Genomic DNA, 26,396 nt, shown 5'->3' on the forward strand with positions numbered 1-26,396 from the left:
GAGTATTTCATCCTATTATTGACTCACGTCTTGTTATATTCATAGTACAGCATAGAAAAATGCCATTCAGCCTATAAAATCTGTGCCAGTCAAAACCAATCATCTAACTATTATAATTTCCAGCACCACTGTATATAGTTTGCAGGGCCTGTGGAGCCAGAAGGTGAATTCTTCACTGCCTCTGCCCTGCTGTTGTTGCCACAGTATTTATATGACTGGTTCAGTTCAATTTTTGGTCAATCTTAACCTCAAGAATGGTGATACTGGGGGAATTCAGAGATTGTGATACTATTGAATATGAAGAAATAATTGTTAGATTCTCTCTTGTAAGATGTAGTCATTGTCTGGCACTTGCGTGGTACAAGTGCCCAAACGTTGATAATGTCCTTATCTTGCTGCATTTAGTAATGCAGCTTTAGTACCAAAAGGTTCCAAACTGTGCTGAACACCAGCAAGTGTCCCCTCTTCTGACCTCATGAAGCAAGAAAGTCATTGACAAAACAGTTATGCCTAGGACTCTATCCTGAGAAACATCTTCAGAGATGTCCTAGAGCTGAGATAACTGACCTCCAACCACCACAACCATTTTCCCTTGAGCCAGGTATGACTCCAACCAGTAGAGATCTTACCCCCTGCTTCTCATTCACTCCAGTTTTGTCAGGGCTCCTTGATGAAATGTGGACTTGATGTCAAAGTCAGTTACACTCACCTTTTCTCTGGAACTAAGCTGTTTTGTCTATGCTTGAGTTAAAACTGTAATGCAGTCATGTTGAGTAGCCCTGGTGGAATCCAAACTGAGCATTAGTGAGCTGGCTATTGCTGAGCAGGTGCTGCTTGATAAAACTGCGAGTAAAAAATGAGGTCTGCAGATGCTGGAGATCACAGCTGAAAATGTGTTGCTGGTCAAAGCACAGCAGGCCAGGCAGCATCTCTGTTGATGACACCTTCCATCACTTTATTGATGATTGAGAATAGACTTATAGGGCAGTAATTAGATAGGTTGGATTTGTTTTGCTTTTTACTTACAGGATAAATACCTCAGCAATTTTCTACATTGTCAGCCAATGTTACAGCTCTACTGGAACAGCTTGGCTAGGGTGCAGCGTGTTCTGGACCCCTGGTCTTCAGTATTATCGCCAAATGTTGACAGGGCCCATACCCTTTGCAGTACATAGAACTTCTAGCCATTTCTTACTATCTTGTGGAATGAATGGAATTGATTGAAGAATGGCACCAGTGACTTGGTGATCTCTGGAGGAGGCCAAGAGAGATCATTCAGTTGGCACCTCTTGCTGAACAATGCCTCAACCTTATCTTTTGCACCCATGACCCCTCTGCCCCCACCCATCATTAAGGATGGAGATATTTGTGGAGCTTGATCCTCCAATTTTTAATTAGCCACCAATGTTCGTAGCAACAGGACTGTAGAGGTTAGATCTAGTCCCTTAGTTGTGGAATTGCTCAGCAACTGAGGGTGTGCAGTATATTGGAAGTGCTGGCTTTCAGATGAGGCATTAAACTAGCCCAATCTGCTCTCTCAAGTGGACATGAACATTTCCACAGCACTCGTTTGATGAAGAGCAGGGCAGTCACCCTTAGTGTCCCAAATTAACAACATAAAAATGGATTACCTGGTCATTATTACATTGATGTGTGGGTGAACTTGCAGCAGCTTAGTCGCCACATTTCCTACGTCACATTGCAGCTAGAAGTTATTCAATTGCTGCAAAGCCTTTGGAAAAGCTTGCAATCATGTAAGATGTTACATACAAGTCTTTTTTTTCTGTGGATAAGTTGATTCGTTCCTAGGATATGTGCATCACCAGTCAGACCAACATTTGTTGCCCATTCCTAATTGCCCCTTGAACTGAGTGGCTATCTATGCTATTTCAGAGGTCTGTTAAAATTCAACCTTATTAATGGAGGTCTGGAGTCACATGTAGGTCAGAGCAGGTTAGAAAAGCAGATTTTCTTCACTAAGGGTCCTTAATAGAACAGTTGAATTTTTATGACAGCTGATGATTGCTTCACGGTCACTATTACTGATACTAACTTTCAATTCCAGATTTATTAATTGTAATTTAAATTCCACCAAATGTTTTGGTGGATTTGAATGCATACCTCTGGAGGATCAGCCGAGGTCTTTGGATCACCAGTCTGGTTTCATTAACAATATGCCACAGTCTACTTCACATGCTAATGTAAAGTAATTATTTAACAGAAGACCACAAGACCAAAATTGGCGAATGGAAGCATAGGTGGCCATTACCAATTAAGTCTGCTCTGCCATCCAGTGAGATCATTGCTGATCTGATAACGTTCAACCTCACTATTCTGCCTTTTTTACCATACCCCTTGATTCCCTAACTGTTTAATACTCTGCCCATTTCAGCTTTGAATAAATTTAATGACCCATTCTCTGTAGCCTTTGTGGTAGAGAAAACAGATTCACTACCCTCAGAAAATAAATTCCTCCTCATCTCTTTCTTAAATGGGAATCCCTTCCTTTGTGATTATATGCATCATGTGCATTATTTCTCAATTTGTACGATAGGACCTGTGCTTTGCTTTTGCACTTTTGTGTGCTTTCTTTGTTTACTTTATCTCTCACCTCTTACTATATGTTTTGACAAGTAGAATGTGTGTCACTTGGAAGTCATAATTAACTTTTTAAATTTCTCCCACTGATATTTTATGACATCATTGACCATTTTGCTCTATTTGCTGAAGATAGTCTCTATTAAACTCAGCCTTATTTACTTCTAGAATATGAGCAATAACTTTGCATTTATAAGTTTTAACTATTAATTGCCCTGATCTCAAGTGAAATATGCCATGTGATTATACGTAGAGAGATTTGCTGATATTTCTGCCACCTTCACAAGCACCCCACTACCGGACACACTACCTCCACACCCCTTTCTGCTTTCCGCAAAGACCATTCCCTCCACGACTACCTGGTCAGGTCCACGCACCCAAATAACCCACTCTAGTCTCCTGGCACCTTCCCCTGTCACCACAGGAATTGCAAAACCTGTGCCCACCTCCCCCCTCACCTCCATCCAAGGTCCCAAAGGAGCATTCCACATCCATCAAAGTTTCACCTGCACTTCCACACATGTCATTTATTCTACCAGTTGCTCCCAATGTGGTCTCCTCTACATTGGGGAGACTGAACGCCTTCTCACAGAGCGCTTCAGAAAACATCTCTGGGACACCCGCACCAACCAACCCCACCACCCCATGGCCAAACATTTCAATTCCCCCTCCCACTCTGCCAAGGACGTACCGGTCCTGGGCCTCTCCTAACCACCCGGTGTCTGGAGGAAGAACACTTCATCTTCCACTCAGGACCCTCCAAACCCATGGCATCAATGTGTATTTCACCAGTTTCCTCATTTCCCCTCCCCCACCATACCTCAGTTCCAACCTTCCAGCTCAGCATCATCCTCATGACCTGGCCCATGTGTAAATCTTCCTTCCCACCTATCCGTTCCACCCTCCTCTCTGACCTATCACCTTTACCCCCACCTCCATCCACCTATTGCACTCTTAGCGATCTTCTCCCCAGCCCCACTCCCCTCCCATTTATCTCTCCACCCCCGAGGCTCCCAGCCTCATTCCTGATGAAAGGCTTTTGCCCAAAACGTCGATTTTCCTGCTCCTTGGATGTTGCCTGACCTGCTGTGCTTTTCTAGCACCATTCTAATCTTGTATAGTTCTACAGTCAGCCCTCCAGTATTTTCTCAAGCCATTTATCTTTTATCACTTGTAAGGATAGATGGTCAGCAATGTGTTGATATTCAAACATTGAAGTCACCTTTAGCAGAACCTGGTCTTGTACTCACCTGACATCCATGTGATAGACATGTACGATGCATTATTTCCTAGAAATGACTCCAGTGATATGGTGGTATTTCTTGACCACCACTCACAGAAAAGACTGTTCTAGATGGGTCCCATGAGAAGACAATACAGATTAATCCTCACAGTATAATGTGAACATCTCCACCATATTTGCATTAAAGATGTGCAGCTGTAATTTCATATTCAGTAATAATCCTGAGTATGACAAACCAAATTTACAGGAGACCAACAGCAAAACAAAACTATGAACAAAAATCAACAAATTATCACAAAAAAGAGAAAAAAGAAAGACCAGATGACCATAAAAATTAAGAACATGAGTAGGCTGTTCGGCTCTTCAAGCCTGCTCCACCGTTCAATAGGATCATGACTGATCTGACATTCCTCACATCTACTTTTCTGCATTTTCCCTGTAACCCTCGATTCTGTACTGATCAAGAATCTGTCTATCTCAGCCTTAAATATACTCAGCTCTCTGTGACAAGGAGTTCCAAAGACTCACAGTCATCAGAGAAGGAAGTCCTCCTCATCTCAGTCTGAAATTGGTGCCCCTTTATTCTGAGACTATGCAGTCTTGTCCTTGATTCTTCCATGAGGGAAACAACCTCTCAACACTTACCCTGTCAAGCCCCTTAAGTACACTACACATTTAAATTACAGAACCTTTCATTCTTCTAAATTCCAGTGAATAAGGTCCCGACCCAGTTAATCTTTGCTCTTAAGACAATCCTTTCATAGTAAGGACTGCAGAGACAAAGACTTGCATTTATCCTACTTCTTTCACAATCTTAAGACATCCCAAACACTCTACAGTCAGTGAATTTCTTTTAAAGACTGGTCACTGTTGTAATGGAGAAAACACAGCAGGTAGCTTGATTACGCCAATGTCCTACAGGCAGCACTGAGACAATAGCCAGATAATCTGCTTCAGTGACATTGATTGAGGGATAAATGTTGACCACGACACTTAGAAGAATACACCTGCTGCACTTTGAGTAATGCCATGAGGCTTTTTATGTGTACCTAAATAGACACATGGAAAAAATATTTTCTTTATCAACCTGTTGTGGAGTTGTTATTACACACCGCTGCAGCACCTCACATTTATCTAAATTAAAGTCCATCTGCCACTCCTCAACCCATTGGCCCATCTGATCAAGATCCCATTGTAATCTGAGGTAACCTTCTTCGCTGTCCACTTCACCTTCAATTTTAGTGCCATCAGCAAACTTGCTAACTATACCTCTTCTGTTCACATCCAAATCATTTACATAAATGAGGAAAAGTAGTGGACCCAGCACCAATCCTTGTGGCACTCCACTGGTCGCAGGCCTCCAGTCTGAAAAGCAACCCTCCACCACTACCCTTTGTCTTCTAACTTGTATCCAAATGGCTAGTTCTCCCTTATTCCATGAGATCTAACCTTGCTTATCAGTCTCCCATGGGGAACCTTGTTGAATGCCTTACTGAAGTCCATATAGGTCATGTCAACTGCTCTGCCCTCATCAGTACTCTTTGTTACTTTTTCAAAAAACAAAATCAAGTTTGTGAGACATGACTGAGAGTCATGGACACTAACCTTCAAATTCAAGTACCCTCCATAGGATGAAGTTTGGATAAGGAATCTAAGGTTATCAGGGCACATGGACAGATGAGATTCAAAACACAAACAGATCAGTCATGATCTTAATGAATGGAGAAATCAGGCTTGAAGGTTTCAATGGCCTACTGCTAGTCCTATGTTGTATATTTGCACAAATTTGCTTTCCATAATGCAATCACATGTTAAACATTAGTATTTTTGAAAATGGTGTACTGTTTAGAAAAATGCAGCCACAGCTTTTGTGCATTGATAAAGTCATTTGGTAGCACAGAACTTGAGTGGGACTGAAGAAAGCCAGATTTTGCGAGACACAAAGCTTCCACAAAACGAGTCGTTTTTCATGCATTATTTGCAGATGGAAGAAAATAGCATGTTTTCGGGAGTGCCTTGCTCAAACACTGTCTAAAACGATTAACATAAACTGCTCTGAGACATGGAGCAGTCTGGTCGTCGGTGGAGAAAACGTCAGCATTAGGCAGAAGCCTGTTTGTTTTTTTTTCAGCCTTTAAGCGAAACTCAGGTGTTAAATTTTTAATTGTGCGACAGGAGGAAAGTGCTGGGATCCAGTGAGAGAGCAGCCAAGCCTAGTTGCCATGGCAACAGGTGCAGCAGGCCGCCCACTGGCGTGTCAATGGCCATTATTGGAAGGAGTTTTCAAACATTTGCCTACCAGATCACAATGCAAATGGTCACACCTCTATTGTCTTTATATGGCCTGCGCATTCTGGGTAAGAAGGCAAAGTGAATATATCAGGAGGGTGCACTGAAGAAATGTCTCAGACTCTTCACTGGGGATTAAAGCGTCTGTGGAAAGCCAAGATATGAAGGATTCTGTTTCCTTGCTGCTAAATGTAGCTGTGTGCTGAGGAGCTGCGCGGGGATTTCAGACAGAGTGGAAATGTTGGAAGGCCAGGAGAGAGGAGGTGAACTGTTTTAAGCTGGAACAACAGATAGCATTGAGTCATGATGTCATATGTTTAACAGCTGCTCATGGCTGTTTGTGTTGTGTGTGTCTATCAGGGATTGCAAACCTATAGGAAGCCAGTCCTGAAGCAGAGAGAGAAAGTGAGAAGTAATACCTTAAACGTTCATGATCTGAAACCCAAGAATCGGGTTAATTTATGGGGAATTGTTTTGCGTGAATTCTTTCTCTCTCTGTCTGTCTATTCTCTTGTCGTCGATTTCCTGCATTTTTTCTGTGCGCCACCTCAGGGTCCCCATTTTGCCTTTCAGAAAAGCTGCAAAGAAAATGAACAAATCAGGTATAATTTAGTACGCGTTCGAGCCTCCTTTGAGATTCAGTGAAATGATTTTGGTGCGTTCACTGACTGCACCCTCAACCTGATGCAGTATTTGATCTGCTGCATCAGTTCTCTGGGCTGCAGAATTCAACGTTCTTTAACTGGGATTGATCTGTCAGTTAGTAAAGGACAATGTTTGTTGATATTCATAAATAACAACCTTGTGCTTAGTTCGATTTTTAAGACTAAATGTATTCTTTAGAATTGAATTTTTTTCTGTGTGGTTTTCAAGTTTCTACTAATCGAGGGTATTCTAATTAAAAAGAACAAGTCTGCACTTGCTACTCAGCATTCCTAATTCAAGCCTGTCTTTCAGTGTATTTTCCAGGTTTGGGGGCCTAGTTTAGTGTATCACAAGTTGCCCAGCATAAGCAAACTTTCTCTTTTTAAGGTGTAAGTTTTTTTTGGTGCAGGGCAAGCAATTGCACATTTTTTTTTTGGCATGATATGTGGCAAAAATGTTGGAGTCTGGGAATCTCTGTTGCACAGACTTCAAAGAAAATGTGCATAAATCAGACAAATTTAAAGTGAACTTTAGCAGTAAGGTGATTCCTTGTGTTTACGTTTCTTGAAGCGCATGGTATACTTGATTTAGTGCTTTGACATTGCTTTTAAATGGAGATCTAAAATATGTTTTGGATGAATGGCAGTAGGTACAGGTAAATCTGCTCTTTGCTTTTCTTCCATTTGTGAGAATCTCTCACACACTGGGATTGCATAAGTGTCCCTTTGGTTCTGTTATGACCATGTAGATTCTTTTATTTATACTTGGTAATCTGTACCGTTCCAAATTTAAGCAATATCTGAATTCTCATCCTGGTTTCCAAATTCGTTCAGGCGTTCCCCCACCCTATCTGTTACCATCTCAAAATGATAATGCCTGAGATATCTGCAGTGCTCTAAATACAGCCTCTTGAGCTTTATTACATTTAAAGGTATGGTATGGGTGGGCAGCACAGTGGCTCAATGGTTAGGACTGCTGCCTCACTGCACCAGGGACCTGGGTTCAATTCCAGCCTTGGGTGACTGTGTGGAGTTTGCACATTCTCCCCATGTCAGCATGGGTTTCTGCCAGGTGCTCTGGTGACCTCCCACAGTCCAAAAATGTACAGACTAGGTGGAATGGCCATGTAAACTTGCCCATAGATGGGTAGGTTAGGTGGATTAACCATAGAGAATGCAGGATGATTGGGTAGAAGGGTCGGTACAGATTTGGGTTAAATGACCACTTTCTACAATGTAAGGATTCTATAATTCTGTGATTCTCTGACTCTATAATTTAATTACAGGTCATCATTGTAGCTGTTCCACTGCATTGCCACTAAAAGATATTAAGTCTGCCTAGGAGAGGCTCTTGTGGTGCTATAGTAGTGTCCCTAACTCCAGTTCAAGTGGTGTGTGTGCACCAGATGTGTAATTCCATGTCTGAACAGGTTAATTAGAACATATCTACTGTGTCTGCCTGGGGTTATAAATCGGTTATGGTCATAAATCTGTTATGTGGGCAAAAATTTTAATATGGGCAACAGGGCATCACCCCTACAAGTTGAAGAGATGGCAAGGACTCCATGCCATACCACTGAAGTGTCAGTCACCTAACTGGCAAATGGTTGGCCTTTTGGGATGAAAGATCCCAGAGATTGAAATACCACCTCCCAAGAGCTGCCAGTGATCAGAGGCTGAAAATCCTTCATTGCAGCAGTGCCTTCTGGAGCATAGAGGTATTTGCCAGCAGTGTAGCTGCTAGAGCCCAAGGTCTGTGAGAGTGTAGTGAGGATCACTGGGGAAGATGGGGAAAAAGAAGTTAAAGGAAAGGGGTTGATTTACAGTGGGCATCTGTCTCTCTCCTAGTGATGATTTCCTTGAGCGCACTCTGAGCTCCTCATGATAGGCATCCCTTGACCCAGGAGAGAACAAAGAAACACTACAAACTCACCATGTTGTAATATCCATCCCACCTCTAGTTGTACACTGAGGAGGGGAGAAAACGAGGGCAGGGTTGTGTGTGTATGTGGGACCTGGCAAAAACTGGATGGGGCCCGAATATGGGCAGTTAGTTCAGGAGTTATGGTCTTGATGTGGTAGGCTATTCTGGATTGAGGTGAAGTTTCTTCACTCTGGGTGGTGAACCAGAGAAAGCTGTGGAGACAATTCCACTGAATATATTCAAGAAAGAAATGGATAGATTTCAAAAAGCTAAAAAATGCCAGGGAATACAGGAGTGAGCAGGAAGGCTTTGAGATGGAGGATCAGCCATGATTGCTTGTTTTTACTCACTAATAGGAAGTGGGTGTCACTGGCTGGGCAAATATTTATTGTCCATGTCTCCTTCCCTTTGAAAATATGGTGGTGATCTGTCACCCTGAGCTACTGCAGTCCATTTATTGTAGGCAGATCCATAATGACGTAAGTGAGAGAATTCCAGATATTGAGCCAGCAACACTAAAGAATGCTACTGTATTTTCACATCTAGATGTGAGTGGTTTGGAGGGACATTTGCAGGTGGTACTCTTGTCCTTTTTAGCTGGTAATGGCCATGGATTTGGAAGGTGCTATCAAAGGAGCCATGGTGAATTTCTGAAGTGTAGCTTGCAAATGGTACACGTTGCTGGTGCTGAGCTGCATCAGTTGTGGAGGGAGTGAATGTCTGTAGGTGTGCTGCCAGTCAAGTGCACTGCTTTGTCCTGGAGGGTGTCAGGCTTCTTTTGTTGCTGGAGGTAGAATAGGAAGGGAGGATCCATTCCCCCTCATAAAGGAAAAAAGTGAGGGGGTAGATTTAAAGTGATGTGCAAATGAAGCAAGTGTGATGTGAGTAAAACCACTTTCACACCAAGTAGTTTGGGTATGGAATGCATTGCCTGGAAATGTGGTGGAGGCAGATTCAATTGAGGCATTCCAGATGATTATTTGGAAAGAAGTGCTGTGCAGGGACGTGGGGGAAAGGCAGGAGATTGGCTCTCGGTACTAGAATCAGTGCGAGCACGATGGGCTGAATAGCCTCTGCACAGTAATGATTCTGTGAAGATGTTTCCTCGTGTGGGAAAATCTAAAACTTTTTTTAAAAAAGAGGTTTAAGTGTTAAGGCAAATCTTTCTTTCTCCTCAGGCAGTCTTGAGGTTTTGAGACTCCAATAATTTTTTTTTGAGTATTTTTAAGGCAGAAGTATTTAGATTGAAAAATCAAGTGGATCTAAGATTATTGATTGACAGTGGGCAGGAACATTGAATCTGATCCGCCTAGTAATGTCTACCCCATGAACATTGTCAGGGAGGTAAGAGAGATTTTCATTCCCAAAGATGGACATTCAGGTTCTAATTCATCTAAAATGTGCATTCTGTCGCAACTTTAACGTAGCGAAATATTTCATGGCACGAACGTCAAGGAATTGCCAAACCAGTTTTGAAATTGTTCTCCATATTGAATAATCAGGACAGGTCATAGAGATGTACAACATGGAAACAGACACTTTGGTCCAACTTGTCCAGATATCCCAATTCTATCTAGTCACACCCGCCAGTACCAGCCCATATCCCTCCAAACTCTTCCTATTCATATACCCATCCAAATGCCTTTTAAATGTTGCAATTGTACCAGCCTCCACCACTTCCTCTGACAGCTCATTCCATACACGTACCATCCTCTGCGTAAAAAGGTTCCCCTTAGGTCTCTTTTGTATCTTCCTCTCTCACTCTCAACCTATGGCCTCTAGTTCTGGACTCCCCTGCCCAGAGGAGAAAAACTTTGTCCTATCCATGCCCCTCGTGAATTTATAAACCTCTATACAGTCATCCCTCAGCCTCCAATGCTCCAGGGAAACCAGCCCCAACCTATTCAGCCTCTCCCTATAGCTCAAATCCTCCAACCCTGGCAAGATCCTTGTAAATCTTTTCTGAGCCCTTTCAAGTTTCACAGTTTTCGATAGGAAGGAGACCAGAATTGCACGCAACATTCCAAAAGTGACCTAACCAATGTCCTGTACAGCCGCAACGTGACCTCCCAACTCCTGTACTCAATATCTTATTTCTTGGATGAAAAGTTGGGTTTAGAAACATTGGGGTGGGGGAGTTGTGTTTTTGATCAGAGATAGCATTGCAGCTGTACTTTGGGAGGATATTCCTGGGAATTCATCCAGGGAAGTGATTTGGGTGGAACTGAGAAATAGAAAAGGGATGTTCACCTTATTGAGATTGTATTATAGACTCCTTAATAATCAGCAGGAAATTGAGAAACAAATTTGTAAGGAGGTTGCAGCTATCTGTAAGAATAATAGGGTGGTTATGGCAAAGGATTTTAACTTTCCAAACATAGACCAGGACTGCCATAGTGTTAAGGGGTTAGATGGAGAGGAATTAAGTGTGCACAAGAACATTTTCTGATTCAGTATGTGGATTTACCTACTAGGGAAGGGTGCAAAACTTGACCTACTTTTTGGAAATAAGACAGGACAAGTGACTAAGGTGTCAGTGAGGAAGCACTTTGGGGCCAGCAACCATAATTCTACTAATTTTAAAATCATGTTGGAAGAGGATAAGCCAGATCTAAAAGTTGAAGTTCTAAATTGGAGGAAGGCTAACTTTGGTATTTGGCAAGAACTTTCAAAAGCTGATTGGAGGCAGATGTTTGCAGGTAAAGGGATGATTGGAAGATGGCAAGCCTTCAGAAATGAGATAACAAGAATCCAGAGACCAGTATATTCCTGTTAGGGTGAAAGGAAAGGCTGGTAGGTGTAGGGAATGATGAATGAATAGAAAAGCTGAGTTTTTTTTTTAAAAGAAAAAGAAGAAAGCATATGTCTGGTATAGACAGCAAAGATCCTTGGAGTATAAAAGTAGTAGGAGTATACTTTAGAGAGAAATCAGGAGGGCAAAATGGAGACATAAGATAGCTTTGGCAAATAGGATTAAGGAGAATCCAAAGGAACTTTACAAATACATTAAGGTCTAAAGGGGTAACGAGGGAGAGAATAGAGCCTCTCAAACATCAACAAGGCATCCCTTGTGTGGAGCCGTAAGAGATACTAAATGAGTATTTTGCATCAGCGTTTACTGTGGAAAAGAACATGGAAGGTATAGAATGTAGGGAAATAGATGGTGACATCTTGAAAAATGTCCATATCACAAAGGAGGAGGTGCTGGATATCTTGTAATGCATAAAAGTGGATAAATCTCTAGGACCTGATCAGGTGTACCCTAGAACTCTGTGGGAAGCTAGGGAAGCCATTGCTGGGCCTCTTGCTGACATATCTGTACCTTTGATAGTCATAGATGAGGTGCCAGAAGACTGGAGGTTGGCTAATGTGGTGCCATTATTTAAGAAAGGTGGTAAGAAAAAGCCAGGGAACTATAGACTAGTGAGCCTGAGATCAGTGGTGGGCAAGATGTTGCAGGGAATCCTGAAGGACAGGATTTTCATGTACTTGGAAAGGCAAGGACTGATTAGGGATAGTCAGCATGGCTTTGTGCATCGAAAATAATGTCTCACGAACTTGATTGAGATTTTTGAAGACGTAACAAAGAAGATTGAGGGCAGAGCGGTGTACGTAATTTGTGTGGACTTCAGTAAGGTGTTTGACAACGTTCCTCATAGCAGACTGGTTAGCAAGCTTAGATCTCGTGGAATACAGGGTGAACTAGCCATTTAGATACAGACTAGCTCGAAGGTGGAAGACAGAGATTGGTGGCGGAGGGTTGTTTTTCAGACTGGAGGCCTGTAACCAATGGTGTGCCACAAGGGTCGGTGCTGGGTCCACTACTTTTTGTCATTTTATATGAATGATTTGGATGTGAGTATAAGAGGTACAGTTAATAAGTTTACAGATGACACCAAAATTAGAGGTGTAGCGGATAGCGAAGAGGGTTACCTCGGATTACAACAGGATCTTGACCAGATGGGCCAATGGGCTGAGAAGTGGCAGATATGCGAGGTGCTGCATTTTGGGAAAGCAAATCTTCGAAGGACTTATACACTTAATGATAAGGTCCTGCGGTGTGTTGCTGAGCAAAGATCTTGCAGTGCAGGTTCATAGTTTCTGCCACTCTACTTTTAAGGTTGATAGGATAGTGAAGAAGGCGTTTGGTATGCTTTCCTTACTTGGTTAGAACATTGCGTCGGGGAGTTGGGAGGTCATGTTGAGGCTGTACAGGACATTGGTTTGGCCACTTTTGGAATATTGCATGCAGTTCTGGTCTCTTTCCTATCGGAAGGATGTTGTGAAACTTGAAAGGGTTCAGAAAAGATTTACAAGAATGTTGCCGGGGTTGAAGGGTTTGAGCCGTAGGGAGCGGCTGAACAGGCTGGTGCTGTTTTCCCTGGAGCATTGGAGGCTGAGGGGTGACCTTTTTTATAGAGGTTTATGAAATCAGTGGAGGGCATGGATAGGATAAATAGACAAGGTCTCTCTTTTCCCTTGTGTTGAGTAATCCAGAACTAGGGGGCACAAGTTTAGTGTCAGAAGGGAAAGATATAAAGGGACCTTAGGGACAACACTTTCACACAGAGGATGGTGCGTGTATGGAGTGAGTTGCCAGGGGAAGTGATGGAGGCTGGTGCAATTACCACATGTAAAAGGCATCTGGATGATTATATGTATAGGAAGGGTTTATGGGCCGGGTACTGGCAAATGGGACTAGATTAGATTGGGATATTGGGTCGGCATGGATGGGTTGGACCAAAGGGTCTGTTTCCATGCTGTACATCTGATTGTATGAATCATTAGAAATTGTGAGAGTGAGGAGGCCTTATGGTCCATCAAGCTTGCTGTAATTCAATACACTCATGGCTGAATCTGTACCTCAATGCCAAATTCCTACTCATCCCATATCCCTTGCTGATTTTACAGCCTAAAAATGATCTCTTTATGTGGGTTTTATGAGTATATTGAAGAAGGAAAGAATAGTAAAAATTCAGAGAGAAGAGGGAACTCCAGTGTATAGTATCCTGGCAGCTGAAGATGAAGATCTGAGAACTGGGGATATAAAAGAGACCAGAATTGGAATGGTATGGAGATCTTGGAATATAGTGGAGGGAGGATGTTACAGAGGAATTTAAAAGCAAGATTTAGGGGGAAGAGGTGGGCTTAATGATGTGATTTCTTTTCAGGGCAATGTAGGCCAGAGTGATCGCTGAACTGGATTTGGTGCAAGGTCATTGTACATTTTGTTTGTACAATGTTTCAGAAAGACCTTCTTCTCAGATGCAGAGTTTATTTGCAGTACTCTGCATTAGGTGAAATGTGAATTAAAGGATTGAGACAGCTTGAGAGCACTAGGTTTTGGCTGTTAATAGGACGCTAAGCAAAGGACATAGTGACAGGGGTGGATTTCTGTACATTGTGGACAGGTTGGTTGGAATGTTTCCTTTCATGGCTGCTAAGCTGAGTTTGTTGGCTGCCTCTGTTGTGTAAGTTCTCATTTTAAAAATAAAGCTTTTATTTTTCCAGTTCCATGTAAGAGACCTTTCCATTTGAAAAGTCTTTATTGGTCCAAAAATTCTACTCTGTGAAAAGGCCAGCTAAAAGCTCATCTCTTCATTCATTTTAAAATGAAAACTCATTGAAGTTTGGTTGTAGGTTTGCTCACTGAGCTGGTAGATTTGTTCACAGATGTTTTGTCACCATGCTAGGTAACATCAGTGAGTGTCCGATGAAGCGCTGGTGTTCTGTCTCATTTTTTATCTGTGTGTCTTGGTCTGTTGTGGGTGATATCACTTCTGGATTTCTTTCTGAGAGGTTAGTAAATGGGGTCCAAATTCATGTTTGTTGATGGAGTTCCAATTTGAATGCCAAGCTTCTAGAAATTCCTGTGTGTGTCTTTGTTTATCCTGTCCTAGGATGGATGTGTTGCCCCAGTCAAATTGGTGTCCCTCTTCATCTGTGTGTAACGATCCTAGTGATAGTTGGTACTCATGTACCCTGGTGGCTCGTTTCCTGCCTGTCTCTGATGTAGTGTTTGTTGCAGTCCTTGCAGGGTATTTTATATATGACGTTTGTTTTGTTCATTGTTGGTACAGGGTCCTTTTTTAGATTCACCAGTAGCTGTTTCAGTGTATTGGAAGGTTTGTGGGCTAACATAATGCCTAGAAGTTGGAGTAGTCTGGTCGTCAGCTCCGAGATGTCTTTGATGTATAGTAGTGTGGCTAGAGTCTCTGGGCATGTTGCCTTCCTGTTTAGGTTAGTTGTTTAAGGATTGGCAGGCTGTGCTTATTGGGTACCCGTTCTTGAATATGTTTTTTAGATTTTTTTTCAGCTTCTCAGAACTCCTGGGTTCTGCTGTGTGTTGTTGCTCATTTAATTAATGACCTGATGCAGCTCCGTTTGTGGGTAATGGGGTATTACTCCTGTAGTTGAGTATCTGGTCAGTGTGTGTTGCTTTCTTGAAGAGGCTGGTCTGCAGTTCTCCCATTGGCTGCTTTGTTCCACTGTGACGTCTAGGAAGGTGAAACTAGCCACCAGGATACACAATCATCAACTAGCCACCAAAAGACATGACCAACTATCACTATTATCCTTACACACAGATGAAGAGGAACACCAGTTTGACTGGGACAATACATCCATCATAGGACAGACTAAACAAAGACATACATGGGAATTCCTAGAGGCCTGGCATTCAAACTGGAACCCCATCAACAAATTTATCGATTTTTGGATCCCGTTTACTGGATCTTTCTCTGAGAGATTGGTAGCGATATCACTCACTACAACAGACAAAGCCACATAACCAGAAAGTGGGACAGAACACCAGTGCTTCACTAGAGGCTCGCTGATGTTACCTAACATGGTGACAAAATGTCTGAGAACAAATCTACCAGCTCAGAAAGCAAACTTACAACCAGAACCACAACCTGAGCTACAAATCTTCACAAAAATTGCAATCTTTGGAGTTTATCATATCACAAAATCTTGCCCCGTTTAATTGCAGCACTCAGATGCACGGATGACCAATTAAATCTGAAGATACTACTCAACCTTTTAATTTCACATTTGGGTGTAGTATTCTAAAGAAAAGTAACTTAAAAAATTTAGCTCAAAGGTTAGTCTGATCTGTGCAGTTTTAAACCAAAGTCAGTTGGAAGGACAGAAGCAGGTTGTCACTTTGAAGGTGACCAATTTAGCAGCAAATCGCTTGTGGGAGGGCTAGCAGAAAGGACAGGGTCCAGTGTGGCAGCAGCTAGCAGTAGTGGCATGGTGTCACCTTCTATTTCAAGAGAAACTCAAAGATGAAAATGTACCTGTTTCATATTCACCGTTCATTCCTTTTATTGACTAGTTAGGTTGCTGAGGCTCCTGTGGGAGGGGGTGAAAAGAAATACTGGTTGGGTCAAGCATGGCAGATACAGCACTCATTGATCATCATCATCATCGGGAGCTACTACAACAAGCATTAGGCTCCCCTTTGCAAACACTGTATGAAACATTTGTGCAAACAAGCTGTACAGTGACCTTGCACCAGGTCCCATTCAGCCATCACTCGTGTTCACTCGCCTACATTGGGCTTCTGGACTGGAAATCATCTACTGCTTGTTTTAATTGGCTGCTAAGTACATGCCAATATCAGCTGATCCAACATGGTCATATATGTATTTCAGCCACCCTTAATTGAGATTTGAGCCACAGCATTGAGAAATTGTCTGTTGCTCCAGTTCTTTTGTTGAAAATTGGGTGCAGCAGAATCTAACTTCTATTTTGTTTTTTAATTCTTGACTGCACAATATATCTTTCATTTAATAAACTCTGTATATCCCAGTCAATAATGCATTAAGTATTGTATACAACGGTCTATCACAGAGGAAGCCAAAGTGTTTATGACTGTCAAATATGATGCTAAACCATAGACCAGTCTATTTTCCTGATTTATTCAGGTTGCTGTTAAAGATCCAATCTTACAAATCTACCTCTGTAGATATTTTTCTCCAGAATGTCAAACTGTTGTTGTGGTCAAAAGTTTAAACATTTTATGGACAAGTTTGGATCTATAAATCTGATAATTTAATGACCTACCATGAAGCTGTTTTATAGCTTCATGTCTTTCTAGCACTTTAAAAGTGAAGAATATGCATGCATAACTTCCCAAAGGATCAATGTATTACATTTGGAGTTTCATAGACCAGGAAAATCCAGGATCAATTACTGGTCTCTGTTGAGTTGGTTGTTTTCAACATTTGAATCACTTCCACCTATCGTTTTCTGCTGAAAGTCTAGCCTTCATTATTGAGCACTATCCAATCTTTGCCGTGCACACAGCAGAGCGCATTCAGTATACAGCAACACACATCTTATCTAAAGCAGTTGTTCATTTCCTTCATTTGTGCCCTTGGCATACTGCACTATCCCAATAAATGGCATTTTAACCTATTGTATTAGCTTTCATATCTCTTCAGTAGCCTTTCTACTTTTCCACCCAAGGTTTCCTAATGCTAGGTTTTTCCTAGCCATTTGCTCCACCATTGTCAACTTGTTGCTCAACCGTTAGATTCCTGCCCTCTTCACCACAAATTCTTCAGCTTCGTCTGCTCTTTCATTTATTATACTAAATTTCCTAAACCTTTTTTCTGATCAGCCATGTGTGACTCTTTCAGCTTTTACATAATTCCTTTCTCCTTTTGCTTTGCTTCTCCAGCAGGATGACTTGAGTGACCACAGAGTAGGGTGAGGAAGATTTGATGAGGGCTCCTATTGTCCTGATTTTCATCCAATAGCTGATTTAAATGCACATATCTCACTGTTAGGTTACGAGAGGGTCAGTCTTGACTCTTACATTGAGAAGTAAGTACTACTATAAGCAGCATCCAGCTTTACAGAGGAATTATCTAAACCATTGAAGCTATATGGGGGTCCCAATTTCTTGTGGATTTGCACTCTGGCATGAGTTACTGCCTTCATGGAAGGGAGAGAAGAAAATTGCAGAGAAATCAAATACCTTTTTCAAAACAAAATCAAATAAATCGCTGAAAGCGAGATACACCTTTTTGTTTTCTCCAAGTCAATGCCTAAGCAAATCAGAATTGACCTGCCACCCAATCAGCACCTTTTTCTCTAACAACTGGACTTTTATGATTGTCTGTAAATTGTCTTTCTTCCTTCTGTCCTGATGAGTGCGTGATGAAAGCCGTCAGCAATGTGTCTCCATTTTCAGCAACACTGAAGCTCTCTACCACCCAGGCAACTAAATAAATATAACTCATTTAGTGTTGAACTGTGGTTATCCTACTTACCATCTAGTGACATGAATGTGTCACTTCCTTCCAAAGCAACAGTTTAATCACTTTATTTGCGTGTACAGTTTATGATCAAGAGAAATTTAGGTTAGCTCCACTTTTTAAAGAAAACTTAAAGGAAATTATTTTTAGTGTTAAACTTTAGAGGTACTTTTGGGACTTGATGGAACAGGAAATTAATTTCAGTTCTCACACATGAATAAATTATACAAAGAGACACTGTTGAATGTCAGAAACTTACTCAGCACACCAAACCTCATGAGTATAATAAGTAGGCCTTGCATGAATTTGGACATGAGTAAACTAGTCTGATTTCATTTTCCCACGTTTATACTGTCAAACTTTACTACAGCAAAAATAGAAATGCATTTTGCTGTTGCTAATGCAGTACCAGAACATGCCAAACTGAGTTCAGTACCATGAGTTACTGGAACACCAATATTGTTACAGGTGTATTTGTTGCGTGGAAATGTAGCCAAATGAACGATTTATTATATGCTAAGTTCACATTAATTTGTTCAGTATTGTTTCATTGCAGAAAGAATGTCAGGAAAGAAACGTGCTTGTCTCCAGTTTTGACAGATTTGAGAAATCAAATGTGCAAAATCTCTCAGTAAAGATTAGTGTGGACACACAAGATGCTCATGGTGTTCAAACCACAGAAGAGAGAAAGGAAGACCTGACTTTTATATTGAACCTTATGTTTTCTCACTCAAAATCTTCTTTAGTAAAGAAGTGCAACAACTGCTGTAATATTGCTGTTCATTTTGTATGTGTGAATCAAATCTCTTCTCTGTTCTAAGGAGAACATCTTCACCCTATCCAATATTTCCTCTGTAACTATTTCTAAAGTTCTTGCAACATTCTTGTAAAACCTGATCAATCCATTTGACATCTTCCTGTAATCTGCAGCTGTCCTCCTCACTGTCAACCAAAATATTAATTTTTGTGTCATTTGCAAAACTGTGATCATGCCCTCTAGATTTACATCGACACTATTTAAAGTGGGGGACTAGGACTGAACCCTGCAGAGCCAATTGAAAACAGCCTTCTAGTTTTCCTAAAACACTAGTCAGTTACCCTTTGTTTCCTGCCACTGAACCAATTTTGTAGCAAGCTTGGTTTCCTGGATCCAATGAGGTTTTTTCAAATCGGTTTACCATGTGAGACCTTGTCATAAACCTTGCTAATATCCACGTCCGCCACAATTAATTATACTACCCCCCTCAATCTTTCTTGCTATTTCCTCAAAAAAAATCCAATCAAGCTCGTCAAATCTTTACTGAACAAATCCATGCTGACTATCCTTCCATATCTATTCTCTTACCAATTTTTTCGGTGATGTTATTACACGTTTATGGAGCAGGTGAGACTTGAACCCAGGTCTCACGGTCTAGAGTTAGGGACATGATCATTGCACCCCAGAACCCTTCCTCCATGGCTTCTTCTAATATTCTGGGAAATACTTCATCTAGCCCCGGTTAATTTATCGGCTATATGGGATGCTAATTACATTAATGCTTCCACTTTCCCTTTGCTTATCACAACCAGTGATTCAAGTTCCTCCTCATTAATTATGGCTGTTCCCAACAATGTGGAAAATTACCCGTGTATGTCCTGTGCGCACACAGCAGGACCAATTCAACCCAGCCAATTATCTCCCCATCAGTCTACTTGATAGGTAACATGATGGAAAGCGTTCTCAACCGTGCTATCAAGTCGCATCTATTCAGTAATAACCTGCTCACTCACACCCAGTTTGGAATCCACCAGGGCCACTCAGCTCTTGACTTCATTTCAGGCTTGCTTTAAACATAGGCAAATGTGCAGAATTTCAGAGATGAGGTGAGAGTGACAGCCTTTGACATCAAAGACATATTTGACTGGGGATGGCATCCAGGAGTCCTAGTAAAACTGGATTCATTGGGAATTGGAGGAAAATTGTTCTCTGGTTGGCATCATACATGGCTTATAGGAAGATGGTTGTGGTGGTTTGAAGCCTGTCATCTCGTCTCCAGAATATCACTGCTGACTTCCTCAGGATAGCATCTTCAGCTGCATCATCAATGACCTTCCTTCCATCATAAAGTTCAAAAGTGGGGCTGTTTGCCAATGCTTGAACAAAGTTTAGCACCATTCATGATTCCAGATACTAAGGCAGTCCATATCCAAATGCAGAAAGACCTGGATAATATTCAGACTTGGGCTGGAAACTGGAAAATAATATGTGCCATATAAATGCCAGGCAATGACCATCTCCAGTAAGAGACGCCATCTACAAGGCACAGGTCAAGATTAATGAAATATTCATCATTTACCTGGTTGAGTGCATCTCCCAACAACACTCCAGAAGAATAACGCAGTCCAGGACAAAACATCCTCCTTGATTAACATCATATTCACTGTCATCGATCGGTTGTTCAGTATTACCTACAAAAAGCACTGCAAAAATTCAACGATCCTTAACTAGCTCCTTCCAAACTTACAAGCATAACATCCAGGACAAGAGCAGCAGATTCATGGGGACCATCACCTTCAAGTTCCAATCTGAGCCACTCACCATCCAGACTTGTAAATATATTGGTATTGCTTCAATATCTGTCAAAATCCTGGAATTCCCTTCATAACGGTATTGTTCGTCGACCCACAGAATATGGACAGCAGTGGCTCGAAAGCAACTCACTACCACCTTCTCAAAGGTTGCTATGGACAGGCAATAAATGCTTGCCTTACTAGTGAAGCCCACGAGTGATTTTTTTTTTTAAAAATTGTATCATCTCCCTCTTTTGTGAAGTAAATTGCTATTCAGTGCTATGAAACACCTTTTTTATTCTCCAGCAGTTTCTCCTCTGTTTTCAAGACTCATCCACTAATTCTGGACTTTTCATTTTCATTTCTGACTTTTTGTCCCAATGTATCTATTCTTGGGTGCAATCCCTTTGTCAAACTGGTTTAAATCCTCCCCAGCAGCACTAATGTAATGCATTGCATTTAGCTCCAGCCAGGTTCAGTTCAGATACAACTGACTAACCTGTACAGGTTCCATCTTCCTCAGTTGCTTTGTGTCGCACAGTCTAAAACTCCCCTTCTCCAACTTTCCAGCCATGCATTCATGTGTTTTGTCTCCAGTTGGACAACAGAAAGTAGTAAAAGTTAAGTTTGGGAATATTATGTGAGGAACAGGGTGGGAAATGTGAAATGTCCTTTTAAGGATGACAGCTTTTGGAGACATCAGAAGACGAGTAGGCTGTTCAGTCAGATAATAGCTGCTCTATGCCTCTCTTCCATCACCTGCCTTTTATTTTATGATGCTCACATCTAACAAATATTTATCAATTTCAGCTTTGCAACTGTTTTTTTTAACATAGCATCCAGAGCCTTAGGAGAGAGAAATCCAAATTTCCAGTATCCTCCATGTGTAAAATGGTTTGATTTTAGCTGTAATGTCAAGATTTGTAATCTGTTGTTCTTCGTTCCCTTTATCAGAGGGAATAATTCCTTTGCATCTAGCTTTTTTTAAATTATTAAATCCATTTATTATTTAAAATGTCTTATTTTTAAATTAAATCTTCTAAAGAAAGGAGGGCAAACCACTTTTTAACAATAAAATTGGAAGTTATTCAAGAGGTAGTTAGACAGGGGAAGATTGTGTTGTGCAGGTGAACCAGACCAAATGGCCGCCTCCTTTTTAAATTGATCTTTCATTTTGAGCCATTTGACTAGATGCACAATTGCAAATAAAATGTTACTGTATTGATGTGCAATACTTATTGATCAGAATTAAGACAGCAAACATTTTTATAAATATTGGAGTACGGTGGCTGTGCAGTATTTCTGTTTGTAATAATGCTTAGGACGTATTATGAATTTCCAAACTATTGAATCCTATATTGTGGTCACAGCGCCTGTTGGTCTAATGTTTCGCTTTCCCCACCATTGTTAATGTAGACTTGAAATGACTATAAAATAATCTTTTCACTGACGGGGCGACATAATACCCAGGCAGGTAGGTTTTGGTTAACTGCCTTGTACTCTCAGGCTGTATCCTACCGCCGACTTGCAGATTGACCTGGTAACAAACAGAGTGCCGTTTATTAGTAAAGAGCTTCTCTGACCAATTTTCTGACGAAAGTTTCACTGTGAGTGGGAAGGCTCACTGAACTTTGTGGAAATAATAGTGAACTTGAGCAGCCTCTTTTTTTGCAGTGCACTGAATTTAAAGCACGCAGAAGGTAGTGATGAATGGAGCCTTCAATAGGATCTTTCAATATCCTTAGGATACCTTTAAAGTGCAATCATTCAAATGTAAACAATGTAGCAGCCAATTTGCGCACAGTGTAATCCGCCAAGAACAATGGATGTGGTGAATGAGTGGCTAATTTGTTTGATTTTTGTGTAATGTTGAATTGAAAGAGGAATTTTGATCAGGCCACCACCAGAACCTGTCCTCTTTGAAGTGTCGCAAGATATTTCAGAGCCACTCAAACAGACAAATACACAAGTGCCTGCACACAATCTTACAGCTCATCAGCAGGCCTCTAAGAGTTTGCTGGTAAGATATTGCTAGTGTTGCAACCCCCAAGAAGTCTCTGATATAAAAGTTTAATGGTGCCTGTGAAGAGAAAACCAGTCAACGTTTCATTTTATGACACAGTAACTTGGTGTTGCCACAGGAATTGACTCCATACTTTAAATTCCTACACAATTTGTTTTTGAAAAAAGGCATTGTGGTGGCTATTGTATTGAGAAGAATTTTAAAGAACGTTAGCAAGATATCAATCAAAGTATAAAATAACATGAGCATTGCAATAAGTAGGGATGTTTTTAGTTTACAAATGCAGACTCAACTTAAATTTGTAATCCAGGTTATACAGTGGTGCAGTGTTGAGAGAGACATATGGTTCTCCTTTAGTATAAATGACCTAGTATTCTGGGAAATGATCGTGTTCTGGGACTACAAATCTGCACTTGCTTATTTTTGTAAAGCAAAAGCAGAAAGCTTATACTCTGTTTGAAAGTATTAAGCAATAAATCCTGCAAGTGTTACAGAGACAGGCTGAAAATTGTAGAATAAGAAATTCTGGTCTCCCTCCTATCAGAGATGTTGTGAAACTTGAAAGGGTTCAGAAAAGATTTACAAGGATGTTATCCAGATTGGAGCGTTTGAGCTATAGGAAGAGGCTGAATAGGCTGGGACTATTTTCCCTGGAGCTTTGGAGGCTGAAGGGTGACCTTTATAGAGGTTTATAAAATCATGAGGGGCATGGATAGGGTAAATAGACAAGGTAATTTCCATGGGCTGAGTGAGTCCAAAACTAGAGGGCATAAGTTTAAGGTGAGAAGTGAAAGATTTAAAAGGAAAGAGAGAGCCAATTGTTTCACAAAGGTGCATGTATGGAATGAGCTGCCAGAGGAATTGGAGGCTAGTGCAATTACATTTTAAAAAGCATCTGAGTATATGAATAAGTTTGGAGGATGTGGGCCAAGTGCTGGCAAATAAGACTAGTTTTATCTGGTTGACACGGCCAAGTTAAAACGAAGGACCTGTTTCTGTGCTGTACATGTCTCTGACTATGAGGAAAATTTGTGATTCACAGCACATCGGCTGGCAACAGCAAGTGCAAAAGGAGATTGAATTGTAGTTTTCTTAATCCCTCTGTTTGAAGAAGGTCCATCTAACCTACCCTTCCAAACCTGCCTTAAAAAGGAATTTAATGTTTATAAAATAACATAACTGTTTACCAGACAAAAATTCACTTTTTTAAACTGGAATGGACCTGCACTTTGCCCAAAATTGGTTTAGTGCCAATTTTTCAGGGAGTTTCATGGAGGGTTTCTCTCCATGAGCTTACTGAATTAGCTCCTACAATTTTGCTCTTGGTTTACTTCATAATTTATGCATCGTACCTCCCAACAGTGTAGCTTTTTTTGCGATCTTGCCCTCATCGACTGCAGGGTTACACACCCTTACTAGAATTTCTGCAATGGTGCCATACTTAAAGGCCAGGCTGTTCACCCAATCATTTCTAGCCAACCAGGATTAACCCTTTGTTAAATCATAGAATCGCTACCGTGTGGAAGCAGGCCATTCGGCCCATTCAGTCCACACTAATTCTCGAAAAACCATCCCACCCAGACCCAATCCCCATAACCCTGCATTTCTCATGGCTAATCCACCCATCCCTGGACACTATATATTGGGTAATTTAACATGACCAATCCAGCTAACCTGCATGTCTTTTGACTGTGCAAGAAAACTGGAGCACCTGGAGGAAACTTGAGCAGATACGAGGAGACTGTTTGTGTGTAAACTCCACACAGACGAGAGTGTGGAATTGAACCCGGGTCCTGAGCCACTATGCCATTAGTGAGAGGGAAGCGTGAGTAAAGCATTTGAGAGCACATAGGAGAAATGGGTGAGACTTCATCATTGTCACAGGCTCCAGTACATAAATGTATTGCTATTTTACATTACACCCTACCTGTCAATGTTGTCACTGTAGGTACAAGAATCACGTTAACAAGCTACCTGTCCAAAGTGCCCTGCTATGTTTGATCCCTGTGTAAGGGAATGTACTCTTTTCCTAACTCAGTGTCCCATAAGTTTGCATTTAAGACTGACCAAAGGGCAGCCTTGATTGCCAAGTGTCCAGATTCCTGACTGACCTCTGAAACTCCATCTGACCACTAACCACCTGTATGATTGTGCTGGATCTTCAGGACTGACTGTGTGGTCCATTACAGTTCAGGGAACGGTACAGAACCCCTGACATTGATCACCCCAAATTTATCACTAACCATATCTAAGCTCCAGATCTGATATCGGACAATGCCCATTGATTAGCCTGTGGACCCTTAGACTTTGAGATATGGCCGTTTGATTGAACCACATTTTGTGTGTCTTCTGCATAAGGCGCTAGCACATGCTGCAGTGGGAAAGGGAACAGTGTACTTTTGGTGCTTACAGTACAGATCTGCGTTACAAAGGATTGCAGATGCTGGAGAGTCTGAGTTGAAAATGTGGCTTTTTCAAAGTGCCACGCTATATGTATCTGTGACATGGATGTAGCATGGTGCACTAAAGTATCATGTGCCCTCTTTGACAGAGGACTGACAAACCTGGCACGTTTCCTGGCTTTGTCTGTGCTGAAAAGCACGGCAGGTCAGAAGCACAGAAGCCTTCCAGTTCTGAATGATGCGGCAACACAAAGGCAAATAAGACTAGATGCTGTGAGCATTCAGGTAGGTGCAGAGTGACTGATCTCTAAGAGCCCTGAGGTGCATCCTTTTTCATGCATGTGCCTGTTCCTGCACACAAAGCAGCCTGGCAGTAGCATTGCAATGAGATGGTAGTGCACTCCAAAGTGCAGTGTGTAAAGTCTTAACTGAATTGCATAATGCAGCAAAGAAAAACCTACGGCAGGTCTTCCAAAGCAGGATCAGATGAAAGTATTGAACAGAGAATTTGTCAAAGTCTGATCTACTGTCTTTATCGCCAAGGCGATAAAATGTTAATTAGGAAACATTTGTGAGCCAGGAAGATAAATCACAATGAACACTGGTGAAATGCTTTAGTGAAATTGCAGGGCCCCCTAAGCTACAATCCCCCAGCATCACCTGTCTTTTCAGAGATGAAGTGAGGTGTCCTCTTACATTTGTAAATAGCTTCATTGTCATTCAGACAGATGGCCGCAATTTTACCTGCCGTCATGCAAGCTATTCACCGAGTCAACCCACCCTCCAAAAGAAAGGGGTACATTCCTCATTAATGTAGTGTTCAGGCATCTGTAAACCTGTTTTTAAGTGAACAGTACTCAGCTGGCTTTAAATCAATACCGGATTAACGTTTTTCTCTATACTTTGGTGCTCTTCCAGTCAGACCGGTTCTGGGTCTTCTGTGCTTGCGTTTATAAGTTTGGCCCACCATGCATGTGCTGCTGATCTCTCTCACTACGAGATGCAGCGAGGGAGACTTGGGCAAGGTGCTTAACCATTCTATAAGAAAGCTATAGAAAGGTATATAATTAAACTTGAGAGGGTGCAGAAAAAGTTTACATAGATATTGCCATGTATATGGGCTTAATAGGCAGGGATTTTCCCAGGAGCATGGGAAGCTGAGAAATGACCTTATGGAAGTTTATGAAATCGTGAGGGGCATGGATAGGGTGAATAGCCAAGGTCTCTTTCTCGGGGTAAGAGAGTTCAAAACTAGAGGGCATAGGTTTAACATGTGAGGGGACAGATTTTAAAAAGGACCAGAGGGGCAATGTTCCAACGCAGAGGTTAGTGCGAGTATGGAATGAGCTGCCAGAAGAAGTGGTGGAGACTAGTACAATTACAGCAATTTAAAAGGCATCTGGATGGGTACATGAACAGGAAGGCTCAGAGGGATATGGCCCAAATGCTGGCAA

At 41.5% G+C, this 26,396-nt stretch overlaps 1 protein-coding gene across 5 annotated transcripts in view; it reads left to right on the forward strand.

The window, feature by feature from the left end:
- Nucleotides 1-26,396, forward strand: part of LOC132822098 (storkhead-box protein 2-like) — a 437,283-nt gene that overhangs the window by 374,145 nt on the left and 36,742 nt on the right. The window contains exon 1 of one of the 5 annotated variants that reach the window (XM_060835153.1): nucleotides 6,245-6,393. The exons of the other annotated variants lie outside the window; for them this stretch is intronic. Coding sequence (XP_060691136.1) covers nucleotides 6,369-6,393 — 25 coding nt within the window. The 5' untranslated portion in view covers nucleotides 6,245-6,368. Of the gene's footprint in view, nucleotides 1-6,244; nucleotides 6,394-26,396 lie in introns of those variants that run through there. 5 annotated transcript variants of the gene reach the window in all.

This window comes from Hemiscyllium ocellatum, chromosome 2, assembly GCF_020745735.1.
Source record: "Hemiscyllium ocellatum isolate sHemOce1 chromosome 2, sHemOce1.pat.X.cur, whole genome shotgun sequence".
In the NCBI taxonomy this organism is placed as follows: domain Eukaryota; kingdom Metazoa; phylum Chordata; class Chondrichthyes; order Orectolobiformes; family Hemiscylliidae; genus Hemiscyllium; species Hemiscyllium ocellatum.